Below are 17,973 nucleotides of genomic sequence, written 5' to 3'. Positions count from 1 at the left end.
TTCCCACTTTCACAAAATGTAAACAAAAATGGAGTGGTGTCATATTTTAGCGGTTGGAGGAACTCACTTTTATCTCTGACAAAAACAAACAAGTCATTTCTATGCAGCTACAGCCTCCAGCCCAGCAGGGGGCACTATGCAATTGCATAAATTGCTTTACCTCCTGTTCACACGTTTTCTTGTCTTTTCTTTTTTCTTTTTTTTTGATTAATAGATGTTTTACAAATATTGTACTTTATAGAAAACTCATAGGCCCAAATTATATGAGTTGCATTAATATTTATTTTTATTTTTATTAAAAACAATACTCAAGTGTTTGTAAATTATGAAGGTGTAGTCAATTTCTTTTTGAAAAATGTGGAGTTAGGGGATATAATAAACCTAACATGCATCAATTTATCCCTGCTAATGTGTGGAACTACATATTCTAGTAATTTACATTAGTAAAATAGTATTTTTAGTAGATAGGGCTCTAGCCCCAGGACCCACAACCTTGTAAATCTGGCCCTGTTCAGCAGAGCCAAAATTCCCAATCAAAGCAGAAAATTTATTAACACTTAATAAATAAAACTTTTTCTATTAATAAGATGTGAAAGTTTTGAAAAAAAAAATCTTTATTAAAAATTCAGGTTTTCTGGCAACGTTTTTCACTTTAAAGTTTTATTTGTCGTTGTAAGAAGAATCTATTTTAAAAAATGCTCATAAAATATAATGATTTTTGATCAAATATAAAATAAAAAAATAAACCTCTTTATTTATTTATTTATCAGTTGTTTACAAAAGTAATTTCAGGTCCTATAAAATAATTTATTTTGAACATAAAGTTTGCAATCACATCACTTGCCCTGAAGTTTCACATCACATAGAGCAGTTTATAAAATAAATAAGACACCAGACCTTCATGATGACCTCTTGGTGAACTTTTTTTATTGACTTCAAGTCCTCAGTTGTTGATACACAGTTATCAATGCAAACATGAAGGCTAGTTACACATCACAAACACTGAAACACTAACATAAACAACACCTGCTTCCAAACAGAGAACAGCTTGTGCATTTCAAAAGAGACGGCCTGCAGGTTTCCACGTTTCATATCAACTTATGATAATAGCAGGTGCTGCAGTGACAAGCCGTGTGGTTTTTCACTGTGAGGTCGTTTACCTGTGTCTGCAAGAAGGTAAAATGAGCAGGAATGAATAAGAAAAAGAGATTAATTGAGTATTTTATTTATTTATTAAGTTGAATTTTATAAAAACTCAGCAACAGCACATAAAAATAGAAAAAAAACATATAAAAAGTTATCAATCAAATGCTGACGCTTTGCATTTGATAGTTAAATCTTATCTACATTTGCCATAAAATAATAATAATAATAATAATAATAATAATAATAATAATAATAATAATAATAATAATAATAATAATAATGTATTGTGCAATGCCATACAATATATTATAAATTATTTATAAATATATAATACTTCTATAATAATTGCTTACAAGTGTACTAAGTTATTTGCACTAGGAATTAGACCAAAAGTACTTGATATGTTTTTGTGTTGCTGCAGTGAGCACTTTATGCATCTATTTTAATTAAATGAATGATGTTTTACCTCGTAGCTGTGCTTTGCAACGCAGCAAGATGCCTGTGAGGTGATGTTCTTGTGGACCGCCATCGTCTGCAAGGCCTTCTGCGGTGTTGGATACGCCCAGGAGAAGCAGTAGCCCATGCACTGGTAGATCGGACGGTCCCGTGAAGAAAAAAACCGGTTCAGACCCAGGCTGCATTTCCCACAGCCTACTGCAAAACCAAACGGACACTGTGAAACACTCCAGGATGGTTTAAAATTAAGGTTTGAACATTCAAATAAAGAGCATTGTTTTCAGCTTTAAGTAAAAATTTAAAGTTCAAAGAGTTGATTTGAAAGTTAAGTTGTCTAAACATTGTTTTTGTGTTCTGATACTTTATTAACCTTCAATTATGAGCTATAACTTTATTTCAAATAATTATTTCACACTATGCTAGAAATCTGCCCTCACCTAGTTGAACAAAAACACGTTTCTGCATTAGTTTCACTCACGTTATACAGTTGAAATATGTACTTTTTTCTACAATTTAAATTCATGATTCAATTTGCACTAACAAAATATATTTTAATGCATTTTATTAAACATTACACTAAATTCTTTTGAACAGAGCTTCAGCTATGTCAGAAGATATTTTCCTTAATGATTGGTCAGTTGGATGAAAATTTTAAAAAGACCCAAATAAACTAAACACAAGGTACAAAAGCATGCAGCTAAGCATCCTAGGAAATAATACCTTTATCTTTTTTTGCTTATTTTTAATTACCTTGAAAACCACAATATTCACTCAACTCTTGGAGTTATGACAAAAATAATAAAAAGTTAACAAAGCTTATCATTGTCAGTTTATGTTTTATAAACTCACATATTTAAGTGAAAAATAAAAAAATGTGAAAGATTTATTTGACGTAAAGAGCAAAAGTTAGTATATATAATTAAATGAGGCTCAAATGGTTTAACAGTGTAGAAAGATATTAAAGGAGTGAAAAACACCACAAAGACACAAAACCTACCAACTATTTCTTGTCTAGTTTAGTGGAAATATGTTAGTACACTTGAAATAAGACAAAACAATTTTTTTAGCAAGATATAGAAGTTTGTTTTAAGTTAATAATTACTTAATATTGATGGAAAAAAGTACAAATTATTTCACTTATAACATGGGAAAATGTCTAGTTTTTAGTGAAACAGTATGCCATTTCAACTAGCATTTTTTAAAAGTCAATATTAAGGAATTATTAACTTAAAGAAGCTCCTATGTCTTCCTGAAAAGTTACATGTAAGGTAGTTTAGTCTTAATTCAGTTGTACTAAGATATTTGCACAACAAATTAGATCAAAAATACTTGGTAAGGTTTTGTATTTTTTCGATATTTTAAATTGTGTCCTTTGTTCTTTAATTTGTAGCTTCAACCCAAATAATGTTAGTTGAAAATTTTTATGTTTTTTAGCTAACAGCTTGTTTGCTTGTAGCTTTTCTGCTAGTTAAAAAAAAAAATCAGCTAACAAACAATACTTACTGCTTGAAGAGTCGAAGTTGGAACAAGAATCGGCTACGTTCAGAAGAAAAAACAACAGAAGAAGAGTCACTGCAGCCGACTTTATGCAGCCCATAGTCGTAACAGCAGACACCTGTAAAATGGAGTCAAAAAGACATATTTATGAAAGAATATGTTCAGTTTTAGGGAAATAAAATAGAAATGCAGGTTGTTACCATGTTGCGATAAAGCTTGTCTTCATTCCGCTTCTTTTCAAGACTCCTTTATATTGAGGACTAATGCTCCAAATCTGCTAATTTTATACCTGGCTACTTCCTGGATTAGGTGGTACCTGCCAACCTTATCGCTGATCTCAGTGATTCACTGTTTACTTTGCCCTCTTTCCTCTAATCCATTTAGAGCCCAGAAAGATTGGAACAAGTTGTGGAAACTCATAATATACTTCCCCCGATCCCTGCGATGGCCGTTCCGTTTAATCCCTGGATTTTTGTTACCTGGTAACACAAGGTTGCTGTCATCCATCAGGTCAGGACAGAAAGATTCACATTAATTAGGGATTTTATCAAATCATAAATCATTTATTGAGTTATTTTACCAATAAGGAAGTTGTTTTTTATTGTTTCAAAAGGTCCAGCATGAAGTTTTATGCCACTAAGTGTTGTGTTTTTAGGTTAAATGAACTTTTACTCATGAGTCAGATCTACCAAAACATCTTGTGGGTGGCAGATTGAGGGGGCTTTGTAAACTGAAAAAATAAAAAGGTGGTGTAAATTTCTGCCAAAAAGCTCTGCAATGTTGAGTTTAATGAAACATTTATTAAAAGTAAAACATCTTAGCTCCAAAAATCTAAAATTTGCATGAAAAAATCTCTGAAATTTTGAAATTATTATAAGAAATCTTCTAGAAAAAAAAACACAAAAAAATTGGACCTCCAAAAGTTGAAAAAACTTGGAAACTTGGAAATTTCTGAAACAGACGGTGATTGACAGCGCTAAGACCCGCCTTCTGACTCTGGTTGGTTGTTTCTAGATATCACCACATTTTCAGTTTTAATAAGTTTTAATATGTTGTAGGTGGACATTCATCTCTAAAGCCATTTCATCAAAAATTAGCCCCTTTCAGAGGAATGCAACACTTATTAGCTATTTTTTGGCATTAACATAAACACGTCAAACTGCACCATGAGTGAGTTCACTTTCATGACCACATCTACTTTTACACAAACAAGAGTTGTAAGATTATTTTCTGTTCATGAAAAGCAAAACAATTATGTCAGGAGAGAGAACTTTGAATTGTTCAAGAAAAAAAACTAATTTAACAGTTGAAATAACAGCAAAAAAGCAAATTGGATAGTAGTAGAAGAAAGTGAATGAGGAAAAGTTTGTCGTCTAGCAGCCTAAACCTGAGTTTCACAAAAACACAACATTTTACCAAGTGATTTTGGTTCAGTTTCTCGTGCAAATACACTTGAAATGTAACAGAACTAACCCACAGGTAACATTTCAGAAACTTTTCAGAGTCAATAGTTTCTTAATATTGATTGAAAAGTAGTTTTATTGGAAGATTATTTCATTTATAACATGGGAAAACTGTTGTTATAAGTGAATTAATCTATCAGTGAAGCTATTAGTTTTCCTCAACAATAAGGAATTATTGACTCTAAAAAAAGTTCCTGTAAGTTGCTGAAAAATTACTTGTGAGTTAGTTTTGTTTCATTTCAAATGTACTGAGATATTTCCATTGGAAACTAAAACCTACTTGGTAAGATGTTGTGTTTTTGCAGAGTTCTCTGTATTTTTCCTGTTCTTAGGATGATTTCATTGCATATCCAGGTTGGATTCCATGAATAAACGAGTAGGAATTTGATATGTGATAAAGAGTTTCCACCCGCGATCTCTGAAAATGTCAAGGATGAATAATTTATTTTAGGTTTAATTTGTGAGTTCCCTTAAGTGCCCATGTTCCGTGTCCTTGGTTGTTTTGGTGATAAATCCTCCCTCAAGTGGTGAATACAAGAGACAACACTATAAAATAATAATTTGTCATTTTGTAGCCTTATGCTTTTTTAAAATAGCACTCGGACATTTTTTTCCTCTTTTCTTTTGAACCTTAGAAGTGCCTGAAATAGCAAACAGAAATGTTAGTTTAAGCAGAATACAAAGCTTTAATAATTCAGTTCTTTAAAGTTTATTAATTTAACAAACTTTAAATGACGATTCATTTCAAGTTTGTTGGAAAGTAAATCTCTGTCTAATTGGACTGAAGCCCATTTTGATTGGTGTGGCTTAACTTCCTCTGATGTTGCCGTGGTTTCATGTTTACCATAAAGCAGGAGTGTCTAAAGTGCGGCCCGTGGGCCATTTGTTGCTCTAGAACTGACTTTGTGAGGTCCCCACCCGCAATTCAAAACTGATACAAATTTGTAGGTTTAAATGGAGAAAAATTGTTACCAACATAATTTTCTTACACAGGGAAATGTAAAGTACAACACAAAGTATTCATGTTTTTATAACCAATTTTTAACAAAAAGTAAAACTAGTAAAATCCAGATAATTTTACTGAAAAGCCAATTATTCTGCAACAAAGTCAGCTTTTATTCTTTGTTAAATTTGGCTAAGGTTAGCCAAATTTAACATTTGTTTTGAAACAAAATGACACAAATTACTAAAAATAAATGTATTCAATCAAGCCCAAAAGAAACTGAAAACTAGGCGTCTTTGTTTCAAGACAGCAAACATGCAAAATTAAAGAAGTATTAGTTGCCTCTTCAAAACATATTCATTACATTTTTGTAAAAAATAATTTCAGACAATGAGATTTTCATATGCTCAGTTCTGCCTATTTTGAGGTGTTTTATCACCTCTTGTCACTTTAACTCCAGATAATCAATGTTTACACTCGCACTTGAAAATAGCTGCAAATAGATGTGCAATTGTACGATCATGCAGCTTTGAAAAGCAGAAGTGGAACTTTCTGCACAAGTAGCAAGAATATACCAAGTGGTTTCTGGATGGTAAGTCAACAACAAAACACTTTTTGTCTTTTCTACCAGCCATTTCAAAGTGCATACAGCGGTAAAACCAGCTGATCAAATGTAATGGAGCTCAGCTTGCTAGGTAATGGACTATGCTCTACTGGGGTTGATAGGTAAAGGCACTGAGACTAAATCTGACTTAATCAGGAGATTTTTGAAACGGCTCATTTTCTAGACACCAAAAAATATTAACTTATTGGCAAAAAAATTGCTGTGTATTTTTTTATAAGTGTTTGTACAAAAACATGCAATTTTTTTTGTCTAACAAGCAAACTGGTAACAACAGAACAAAGCAGCAATCTAGTGTCTACAATGAATAACTGTTTTAAATTCACACATTCATAACCAAATATGAAAAGAAAAATAAATGAGTTCAAAGAAAAAGAGTTTAGGCATTTTAAAATCTATTCTGTGAGCTACAGGGAGCCGGCATCATGAACTGGGTGATGTGCTCTATCTTCCTGGTTTTAGTCAGAACGCCAGCAGCAGCGTACTAGAACAGCTGCAGCTTTCTGCTTAGGTAGTGAAGACACTGTTGCCATAGTCAATGTGACTAAAGATAAATGGATAGGTTTTTCTACATCTTTCTGTAACATTATTCCATTTTGGAAATGTTCTTCCAGTGACAGAAGGCCGACTTTGTAACTGCCTTTATGTGGCTCTGAAGGTCCAGGTCAGAGTCTGTCATTAATATGGAACATTTCTTGTTGAATTGCACCTAATAAAGTGGCCAGTGTCAAGATTACTGGACTCGGTTTCAGTCTGTAGAGCTGAGTTTATGTCACAAAATGCCACAAATGATATGCAAGAAAAACATGTACTTCCTGTTACCTTAGTTTGTTTATTTATTTATGTTATTTTTCTTTTTTCTTCTTTTTATTGCTAAATGGAAAATCCAAACTATTAACTACTAAAGCTTCAGAACGTGCCCAACTTGAGTTTGAAAAATATTTATTCAAAACTTAAGTAAATTGAATAGAAAATTTAAAATTATATGTGATATACTAGTTTTGGGAAAAGTTTTTTATTTTGGATTTCTTCTTCACCTATTTATTATTGAAATTTTATAATTTACTTTTTATGGTTTCCTGATGCTAGATGAAAGAGAGCCAGACAATTTGACCACAGGGTGGCATGAAAGATCTGTTGCAGGTCTGGTCCTCACCCAGGTTCATAAAAGTCCAAAGGTCATCAGAGCAGCTTGGAGTAAAGGTCAAGGTTCAGGAAAAATGAAAACTACACTATTTAGCAATAATTTTATTGTTAAAACATGAGAAATGTGTAAAAAAAAAAAGAAAAAAAAAGGCATTACCATAATAATTTTTATAGCCTTTTTGCATCTCATGATCACACTATGTTAAACACTCCTGTTACGTACTAAATATTTTTCTCGACATATTTACTGACTGACACTATACACATGACTACACTATTTTTGAGTGTAGTCAAAAATATTTAAATGTAGCTCTTTGTCTACCAGAAAGTCTCACTTTCACATATAGGTGTGTGACTATTGAGATGGAATCACAATTTTCATTTGCAAGATCAGGGGTTTGCAACCTGCAGCAGCACAGACACAAGTGGCTCTTTGGCTCACTTAATATATTAAACTATGAACTATAGCCACATATACATATTTATTAATCATTCTTTGTTCTGTGTCTCCATTAAAAAATATGTGCCCCACCCTTGTAAATTAGGCCTCGGACCCACTTGTCTGTAAAATTCCAATAAAATCCATTCAAGATTGTAGTTGTGACTTTTGAAATGTGGGAATTTTCAAAAGATAAATATTTGTTGCAAGAAGCTGTAGTTGGCTTTACAGCTGCATTGTTTTTGGATCTTTTTCGGGGGGTTTTCCATTATATTTCTGGGTCTTTTTCAAAATTGACTTTTTTATTTCAAGTGCCGGACTCATTTAGTCAGAGTTAGATTTTGTTTGTAAATGTTTCTTTCACTGCAGTAGTTCAAAGAACAAGAAAACGTGGTTTTAGCAGTTAAAATGCTGTGGCTGGGGGACAAACCCGTCCGTTGTCCTCGCTGTAATTGTGTCGGATGATGCTGCGGATGACCCGCCGCTCTACAAGGCAAGCCCGTGCAGGGCTGTCCAAGAAACCCCATCGACGAGACAAAACTCGAGGCGTGAACGTGGCAGCCATTTTACATCATCAAGAGTGAATGACTGAAGTCGGACCATTGCCGGGAGTTTTACACTTTTTCCGTCTTTTAAATATCACGTTTATCTTCCTATACAATCAGCACCACACTCATTGGTGTGCCAGCGGCAGGTAGGACGAATGCTTCTGAAAGTTCTCGTTAATGTTGTTTTATTCAGAGCTAAACCTCCCGGAATCGTGCGGTGCTGTTTCAAACAATGTGGAAACTGGTGGTGGTTGGGAACGAGTTGTCCAGACCGGCTTTTTGAAAATGGACTCTTCCTATGTGGCGGCACGTTGACTAACCACGCATCCGTTGAGCTAAGCACTTAGCTTCCCAGGCCTCGTTAAGTCATATTAAATATAAAAAGTGTGCTTTGTCATTTGGTGAAGTCTACCAACAAATGACGTTCTAACAATGGCCTCAGTGGTAATACCGTGCGAGTTAGCATGCTAGCTTCAGCTAGCTCATTTTGACAGATCATGGATCTGACATGCTCATTGTCAATTTATGCTAATAAGGCTCAATAGGGGAGCCTGGTATATGCGCAAAAGATGTTGACAACGTCTTACAACTGCACTGTAAGTTATACCTTCTGTTTATTAAATCAATAGTGGTAGTTCCGACTAAAATCGCACACATGAGTCTCGTGTTATTGTCCCAAAAAGGGTCCGTAGTTAGCTGTGCGCGCTAGCCGGCTAGCCTGCTAACAGTATCTTTAGTGTCAGGCGCTAAACACAACATCTTAAATACATTAAAAATAACCAACTATAAATATCTCCATGCATTTATGCGCTAAAATTCACCATAGTTTGTTTCTGAGAGTGAAATCAAAATGTATAATTGCCATTTATCCTTTGACTACAGACAGCACGTGTTTGTGAGCTTGATCAGCAAACGTTTGAAGAAATAATTAAGGCAGCTGTCCGCCCAAATCAGAATTAGCTTTGATGAGTTTTGAAACGTCAAGAGAACAGTTTGATCTTTTGTGTGCACAAGTTGTCTGTTTATTACCGTACAGCCGTGCAAATTAAACACCATGAATTACAGATTAAGTTTGAGTGAAATTTAGAGCATTTATTTTGTGCCACCCAAAAATAAAGCAGCACATTTGTACTCAACGGTCAGCCACCGGAAGCCGGGGAACATTGTCTGAACACGTATATCAGCTGAAGTCAGCAGTGAGAAGGTCGGCTAACATGCAATTAGGAGAGCAAAGCGGATCCTGCGTGTAAAACTAAGGCAAACCAAATCAGAATGCCACAATAAGACGCAATTTTCTCTGTTTAATGTGTAACAATTTGGTATGTGCGTTGTCTGTCTTGTGCACACTGTCCACGTTTGTTACTTCTTCCAAGCTGGAAGCTGCCAGTAAAAAAAAAAAAAAAAAGTCAAGATAGGAAGAAGTTTCCAGCTACAAAAAGCAAAGTTTATTTTACACTGGAATGCCCCTTGTAAAATATTTTGAACAAAAGTGTAAAAAGAATGACTCCATATACCAGGATCACTTTTTTTGTTTGCATTTCTGTATTTTTAATATGATATTGTTGACAAATCTGAGGCTTGAACACATCCAAAGACTCAGGATTAATTTGGCTCATTGCATTTATACAGATTTCTGGAGACATGGCCACAGAACATATAAATGGAAATGGTCCAGAAGAGCCAATGGACACCTCTGCTGCAGTTACCCATTCTGAGCACTTCCAGTCTTTATTAGAAGCTGGTTTACCACAGAAAGTTGCTGAAAAACTAGATGAAATTTACATAGCAGGTAAGGCATTATGAATACACTTGCATATTCAATATGCAATTCTTCGTATGAATTCATGCATGTATTGTCATTTTATCACCTTTTTGAATGGGGGAATTGGGAACCTGAAGCAACTTTTTGTGGTTTCCAAAAGGCTAAATGGGTACTGCAGTGCTTCAAAAATATTTAATTATACTCTATGTGATTAAAATGTGTAATAAAAACACAGAATATTCATTCCCAATATGGTGTCTTGATTGATAAATATATCCCCCAGAGTTTTTTTTTTTTATGACCTCACTCATACATCCAAATGACTAGATTTTAAGCTAGATTTTTGTATTTTTTTGGGAAGGGTTGGTCACATGTTAGCTGCTAGTTTGGGCCAGATGGGGCTGAAATAGAAACAATGGTAGCAGCTGTCTGGTGTGGATGCCTCGGACAGGTGATGGCCCTCCATACGGGGGAAATGTATTCTGGTTCAGTTAAAATCTTCCATAGTGCAATGTGAAAGACTTACAGTGCATCACATTACATTTTTGCATATGTTGTGATTAATTCTTCTGAACTTGTCCACAGCTTCAGTCCCATTTGATTAGGCCTGTGCAGTCCCCCCCCTTTCTTCCTAGCTGTCATAATGATTTATTAATAAAGAAGCTGCTGTAGAAAAGTTTGCACATGGATTTTTCTTTGACAGATGGATGTTTTCAGTGTTTATTGTTGGTAGCACATTTCTCTGTCGTCCATCCTGCAGGTTTGGTGTCACACAGTGATTTAGATGACCGAGCAATCGAGGCTCTGAAAGAATTCAACGAAGAAGGTGCTCTCCAAGTCCTTTTACAATTCAAGGACAGCGACCTCTCACATGTTCAGGTATGCACGAAGTGTTGCTGAAAAGGAAAACACTTCTTTTGTATTTTATATTATAGAGCAAATCCGTTTGTCGTGGCTTTTAGATGAGTGTGAAAATGAAATGTGACTTGTCTAAATTACAGTATCTGGCTTCTTCATGTTGTTTTTTTTCAGTTATTTCATTGTTCTTGATTTTTCTGTATTTTTTTCAGAACAAAAGTGCCTTTCTTTGTGGCGTGATGAAGACTTACAGACAGAGAGAGAAACAAGGGACCAAAGTGTCGGACACCAACAAAGGACCGGATGAAGCCAAAATCAAAGTGAGAATCAATGCTTTGAATCAATATGTTAGCAGTTTTTGTTTTGAACAATGAGAAAATTAAATAGTATAATGATTTTTTAAAGTGTTTATTGTTAAAGTTGCTTCTTTTGTGTTTCATTTCAGGCTCTGCTGGATAGGACTGGTTATACACTTGATGTAACAACTGGGCAGAGAAAGTATGGGGGTCCTCCACCAGAGTCTACCCATACAGGAGCTCAGCCCACCATCGGTACAGAGGTACATAACTTCTATCTTTATTCTCTGGTTTATTCGTATTTGAACTGCTTGAAGTGTTGATTTTTTTCACTTTCTCATGTCCAAATGATGACTTTTTTTTGTTGTCACCTGTAGTAACCAAGGTTACAGTGATGTTTTACCGCTAAGAGCTGACTGGATGCCTTCCCCAACATGTCGTCCGTACTTCTACTCTTGACATTTTAAAGTAAAATGATTTTCTTCATGCATCCTGACAGATATTTGTGGGGAAGATTCCCAGAGACCTGTTTGAGGATGAACTGGTTCCGCTGTTTGAGAAAGCTGGCACCATCTGGGACCTGCGCCTGATGATGGATCCTCTCAGTGGCCTCAACAGAGGCTATGCCTTTGTCACTTACTGCACTAAAGAATCTGCACAGCAAGCTGTCAAGCTGGTATGCATGCTCCACTGCAATTATGATACTTATTATTTTACTAAGGGAACATTATGTTGCATTCATTTTGCTATTATTTTACAGATGCACCTAGATAGGCTTTTTTAGTTTTCTATCTATTCAGATTTTAGCTTTTAACTGTTTTCTGAACATCCACAGTGCAACAACAATGAAATTCGACCGGGTAAACACATCGGCGTATGCATTTCTGTGGCCAATAATAGACTGTTTGTTGGCTCCATCCCCAAGAGTAAAACAAAAGAGCAGATTGTTGAAGAATTTGCTAAAGTTACAGGTGAGTCTGGTGTTTTTTCTGTGTAGCTCAGCAGTATTTCTGCAACTTAATGTTTGTTTTTCTCCGTTTGTTGCAGGTACAGCTTTTATGTTATTGGGGAATATAAAACTATTTGCTTGGTTTTTGTCTGAACAGTTGACTGGATTTGAGTTACTGTTGCATATTTTGCAGCTTATAACAGATTGACTTTAAAATAAATCAAGATTCTCATGTCTTTCAACTAAATTTACTAAGATTCTTTCCAAATGCAGTGAGGACAGTTTTGGTAATTTTCTTGGTTGACCATTATTAGCTATTGTAATATCTGTATTTATTTGTTTGCAGGCAGTTATGAACATGTTTTGTTTGGAAAAATAACTTACAGTTTTTCTCTTGCTTTTTGTCTCTGCAGAAGGTCTAAATGATGTCATATTATACCACCAGCCAGACGACAAGAAGAAGAACCGAGGCTTTTGCTTCCTGGAATATGAAGACCATAAGACGGCGGCTCAGGCTCGCCGCAGACTCATGAGTGGAAAGGTCAAGGTGTGGGGAAACGTGGTGACGGTGGAATGGGCCGACCCAATTGAGGACCCAGACCCAGAAGTCATGGCTAAGGTGAGCCGTAGAGGCTTAGTGAAGCTGCCATGTTGATATCGCCAAGTTAAGGAAGATGATTAGGGCCAATGGAAAAAGAAAGTCTGACTTTTTCCCCTCAGTTATAAATTTAAATTTAAGAATTCTCACTTTTCTTTCTTAATTTTTGTTACTTAAATATTTTTTCTCTGAATTCTTCTATTCTTTCTCTTGGAATTCAATTCTTTCCCCCTCAAAATTCTTATTTTTCTTTCAATCTTTTCTTCCCTCGAAATTCTTGTTTTTCTTTTGGAATTTTTTTTTCTCTGTCCTTTTTTCCCCTCCGAGTTCTGATTAATCGTTTGAGCTTAGTCAGAACTCGGAGGGGGAAATAGTCTGTTCTTTCTTTCTTTTTCTTTTTTTTTTTTTTCCCAGTGGCCATAATCATGTTTTGTCCCAGATCATCCATTTCATAAAACAAAAATAATAAAAACATCCTCTTTCACAGGTGAAGGTGCTGTTTGTGAGGAATTTAGCGAGCACTGTTACAGAGGAGGCGCTTGAAAAAACGTTTAATCATTTTGGAAAACTGGAGAGAGTGAAAAAATTGAAAGATTATGCCTTCATCCACTTTGAAGAACGAGATGGCGCAGTGAAGGTATGAAAGGAAAAACTTACTAATGAATGCTACAAATTAGACTGGTAACCACAGGTTAAAGAAAACAAATAAACAACTTTTTCCTGTTTTTAGGCTTTAGCCGAGCTCAATGGCAAAGAACTGGAAGGAGAACACATTGAAATCGTGTTTGCCAAGCCGCCTGACCAGAAAAGGAAAGAACGCAAAGCCCAGAGACAAGCCGCCAAAACACAAATGTAAGCAAGAACAATGCTGCTCAAGCTAGGGTTGGCAGCTTGTCATTAACTCTGTTACAAGTGAGACGCTGCTTTATTTAATTCTGCTTCAGCTAAAATCGCATATAACCAATAAATCACAAGATAATCCCTTTGTTGTAAGAAACGTTGGTGTTCCTCCCCAGGTATGATGAATATTACTACTATGGGCCGCCTCACATGCCGCCACCAAGAGGCAGAGCAAGAGGAGGGAGGGGCGGCTACTCTTACCCCCATGATTACTACGGCTATGAAGATTACTACGATTACTACGGATACGACTACCACAACTACCGGGGAGGCTACGACGACCCCTACTACGGCTACGATGACTTCCAAGGGTCTGTGCGAGGGGCTAGAGGGGCCAGAGGAGGCGTCCGCGGAGGAGCCAGCCAGACCAGGGGCCGTGGGGCCATCACACCCAGGGGCCGATTGGGCTTCACTCAACGCGGAGGCCTTGGAACAATCAGAGGTACCAGAAGTTCAGCGGAATATTTCAGTTTATTATATTATCTGAGGACGTTTCATATGCAGAGAGGGAGCCAAAAACGGCAGGAGGCAATTAAATGAACTGAAGTCTAATCATGAAAACTACGTAAGGTTGAAAGAAGTTGTTTGTTGGACTAATGTTAATGAGTAAACACTAGAGGGAGACAAAACCTCTAAAATAAATTTTAAAACAAAATAACATTTGAAATGGTTGCTAATGCAAATTAAAAATTAAAGCAGCAGAAAACCATTCTATTTGGTAAAAAAAAAAAAAAACTGAAAAATATATTTGTAAAAGAAAATGGTAAAGCAACAAAAATGTTATTAAAAAGCAGCAGATGGGGCAGAGACTTTTACATGACAAAAAGGGTAAACAATTTAAAAATGTTCAGTGAGTCAAAGCCTCAACTTTAAGTCAACGTCTTTTTGGTTAAAGTGATTAAAGGAAACCAGAATCTCTTGGCAGCATTTTGATTTGATGTAATGAAAACCTTTTCTAGATTCAATTGACCTATTTATTTTATGATTCTCTCTCTCTGAAAGTCATAACCAATTATTAAACCTTCAGTTTTGTCCTGATTCGCCTGAAAATGTTTTTCCCTTTATGGAAATAGATTTAATAATTTACAATTTTGAGTTTTTCTGAATTTTTCACATTGGCTGCATGTATAAATTTTAAGTGCAAAATATAAAAAATGAAAAATTTAAGGCTTAAAGCTGTAGTTTATAACTTTTTTAAGTGTTTTATATCTTTGTTAAAATTGTCGTCATGTGGTGCACCAAAAACACCAATCAGAGCTAGGAAGAGAGTCTTGGCGCAGGCAATCAAGCTCATGAATGCACTGCTAAATGTTGTAATGGTGGAGAAACACCTTTCACAATCGGTGGCTATGCTAACTAAGCTTTGTTAGCATGGCTAAACTGTGCTCGCTGTAGTGTAGCAGAGAGGAAGAGGGGAGGGTGATTGACAGTGCTAAGACCCGCCTCCTGGCTCTGATTGGTTGTTTCTAGTTGCCGCTGAGAAAGACGTAGTGACAATTTTATCAAATATTTCTAATACGTGACATACTGTGTTTAATGTGAATTCTTTAAGGTAGTTACGTTGGATGCATTTAGGCGTTCCCAGGCTGTCCTAGTCCATACCTGGGTGTAATTGGTGGTTTTTTTTTTCCCCCCTTCTTTTTCCGTGTTCAGCAGGGAAACGGGGCCGAGGGCGTTCCTGACCTGTCCCAGTGGAGACTGACTCGATGTGTGGGTTTACACCATAAGCTGCAATGGATGTTGAAATGACAAGAGTGACAACAAAGGTCCAGTGAAATTCCAGCCTTACAGAAGAAGAAGAAACATCTCTCTTCCACCCATTTTACTTTTGCTTTTCCCCCAGAAACCGCCACCCTAAAAGAAAATGATCAGATGATTTTTGAATATAAACCCATGTCAGCCAGTTCGTCGCCCTGGTTCTCAGGGCTCTATCTATGAATTGCCCTTACAATCTGCCCCTTCCCTGCCCCCGAACATGCCATTTAAAAGAAAAAAACAGAATAATTATTGAAGAAATTGCACTTTTTAAGTTGTTAGGTTTGAAGTGGCTCAAAGGAGCTTGATACTATTGTATATTTTTGTGTTAATCGCAATTTTTATTGTCGAAATATCCATGTTATTGTTTGATCTGGATGTTTGAAATCGAACATTTGCAGGGTTTTAGGGTGTACCCACCTGGCATGGATAAGTCAGGCATTCCAGGAAAGTGGTTCTTTTCAGAACTGGTCTTTAAGGGTTGGTTGACTACCTCAGTACAGAGGACTAAACTACCCGGCCTGTACTGTAAATAGGGAAACTATATAGATGAAAGCAGGGCTTGTTTGCAAACAATATGCACAAGAGCTGCAGCGCTAAAACGATGTACTTAATGTAATATACTCCTTTTCGCTGCAGCTCTGCAGGCTGTAAACAGTCAAGCTGGGCATGCAAAACAATCTCATGAGATGAGTCTAAAAACAAGCCCTGCTTTTATCGTATTTTGAACTGAATTAGCTGCCTTGCTTCTTCAGAATATGTAGTTACTGGTTGTATAGTTTTTCGGAAAATGTTACGTTTTGTAAAGGCTTAAAATCGGAAGGCATCCAAATGCCTTTTGATTTAAAAAAAATACAAAAAAATACAAAAATTAAGGCCCTGCAGTGTCCCTTTTGTGCCACTGTTTTATTCTGCTGGGAGGGTTTTTATATTCATGAAACACATTTTCAAACACCATCAGAATAATGTCAGCAACTCTAAACCATCATGTAGAATCACGATCATCTCGAATGATCCCTTCCTGCATCATAAATGGCGCCCAGCGTAGTCGACCTGATGACTGAATTGCCATATTTTGCAGTCAGAAAGCGTGCCTAACTCCAGCTGCTGTGGTTGTAGAAGGGATCCCGGACCCACAGTGGTAGAAGGGATACTGCAGTGAATGATTTGTTTCCAAGTATAGCATAAAGGAAACTGTTTGTCAATCCCAGTTTTCTATACAGTTAACTCCCTCAGTAAAAAAAAAACATAACAACCACCTTTTGAAAAAAAAACATACATGCATAAACAAAAAAAAACATGTTAGCAGTTTTAAACTATTGTTGGTGGCCAACAACATTTTTTGCATTCCTGCAAATAAATTGTTTTATACTGTAAAATGGAGGTGAGTGTAACTTATTTTTGTAATAAAGTTTTTGATTTCTATCTGCGTCTTACTCTCTGGGTAAATGTTGGTGGTGAGCGGTTGTGCTGCGAGGTAACAAAAGCCAATTATTTTAGTTTGCAATGTAAATATTTATATTAGGCTAATATAATCCATTATTTTTGCTTCTTTGAAAAATCGACCAAATGGAAAAGTCAACATAAAAATTATGTTAATGTTTTAGTCATAAAATTTAACAAAATTTATATTCTAATTTGGAAAAATGTTGAAACACTTAAGTTCAGAATTACTTGGGCCAAAATTTAAACAGTATTAGAATGTGAATAAAGTCAAGATAGGTCATTATGAGATTATTTGTGACTTGACTTCTGATTATTCTCATAACGCGACTTTGTGTAATTTTGACTATTTTGTAGCATTATAAATTTATTGTAATATAAATTCTCGTAATTTCTGTCTTGCATTTTTTTAAGTTTACTTTGTGGCCCTAACACTACTGATCAGTAAACTGAGGAACTATTTTAATTAAATCGTCTTTTGTAATAATGGAATTATGGATCCAAACCGTCAAATAGTTTTTTTTGTTAATTTTTTCCAGTTCATTATTTTGGGCTCCATTTAAGAAAACTGGAAAAAGCAATGACAGTGGAATCTGGCTCAGTCCTCATTTGAAATTAAAAGCAGATTTGGGTGAACCAAGAAGTACTTTAGTGTACAAGTCAATGAGTAGAGGCAGTCCTAGTTACAACAGAAGGTTACCAGAACACTTGGAGAAAAATTTTAATTGCATCCAACATTTTTGTAAGAAGGTTTGGATTTAAAAGTTGTACTAGTGCCCTTGAATGTGATTTTGTTGTCTAAACAAAGTTCCTATAAGTCTGAACAAGATGCAATCTGCCCCATGTTGGTAGGCAAATGCAGTGCAAAGCAGATGAACTATAACATTTCAATGGATTTGTAAAAGGATGTACAAACTCTTCACATGAATAACAAGGATCTGGTGACTCAGAATACATGTAACATACTTGTAGGCTACATGTCCATTTACCTCAGTAAGTACTACAGTAAATATTTTCGTAATACTTAGAGGTACTCAAAAGTTTTGAGCAAATTGTTTAAATGTACTTAGGAGTTAAATCGGAACGAGAGGACTACTGAGCTTGTGGCTTTTTATTGTTGTCATAGCAACTCCATAGCAACTGCCATGACAG

General features: G+C 35.7%; 2 protein-coding genes across 3 annotated transcripts; one reads left to right on the top strand and one right to left on the bottom strand.

The window, feature by feature from the left end:
* Positions 1-898: 898 nt before the first annotated feature.
* On the bottom strand, positions 899-3,433 carry cga (glycoprotein hormones, alpha polypeptide). The gene is made up of 4 exons (XM_055053216.1): positions 3,300-3,433; positions 3,106-3,217; positions 1,613-1,800; positions 899-1,166 (listed from the first exon to the last, which is right to left on the bottom strand). Exons 1-4 carry the CDS (start codon positions 3,300-3,302, stop codon positions 1,089-1,091), a joined length of 381 nt encoding a protein of 126 aa, XP_054909191.1. The 5' UTR covers positions 3,303-3,433; the 3' UTR covers positions 899-1,088.
* Positions 3,434-8,280: 4,847 nt separating this feature from the next.
* Positions 8,281-16,803, top strand: LOC129374676 (heterogeneous nuclear ribonucleoprotein Q-like). Of its 2 annotated transcripts, XM_055053213.1 has the most exons (12): positions 8,281-8,406; positions 9,890-10,049; positions 10,783-10,901; positions 11,093-11,200; positions 11,326-11,439; positions 11,676-11,852; positions 12,012-12,147; positions 12,539-12,744; positions 13,211-13,360; positions 13,454-13,575; positions 13,740-14,065; positions 15,277-16,803. In XM_055053213.1, the coding sequence occupies exons 2-12, from the start codon at positions 9,902-9,904 to the stop codon at positions 15,303-15,305; spliced, it is 1,635 nt and encodes a 544-aa protein (XP_054909188.1). In that variant the 5' UTR covers positions 8,281-8,406; positions 9,890-9,901; the 3' UTR covers positions 15,306-16,803. The 2 variants fall into 2 exon arrangements, with proteins under 2 accessions (XP_054909188.1, XP_054909189.1); XM_055053214.1 differs by lacking the exon at positions 9,890-10,049.
* The last annotated feature ends 1,170 nt before the right edge of the window (positions 16,804-17,973 follow it).

Source organism: Poeciliopsis prolifica, unplaced genomic scaffold, assembly GCF_027474105.1.
Source record: "Poeciliopsis prolifica strain line A6 unplaced genomic scaffold, Auburn_PproV2 SCAFFOLD037, whole genome shotgun sequence".
NCBI lineage: Eukaryota > Metazoa > Chordata > Actinopteri > Cyprinodontiformes > Poeciliidae > Poeciliopsis > Poeciliopsis prolifica.
This window is presented reverse-complemented; position numbering and strand designations above follow the sequence as displayed.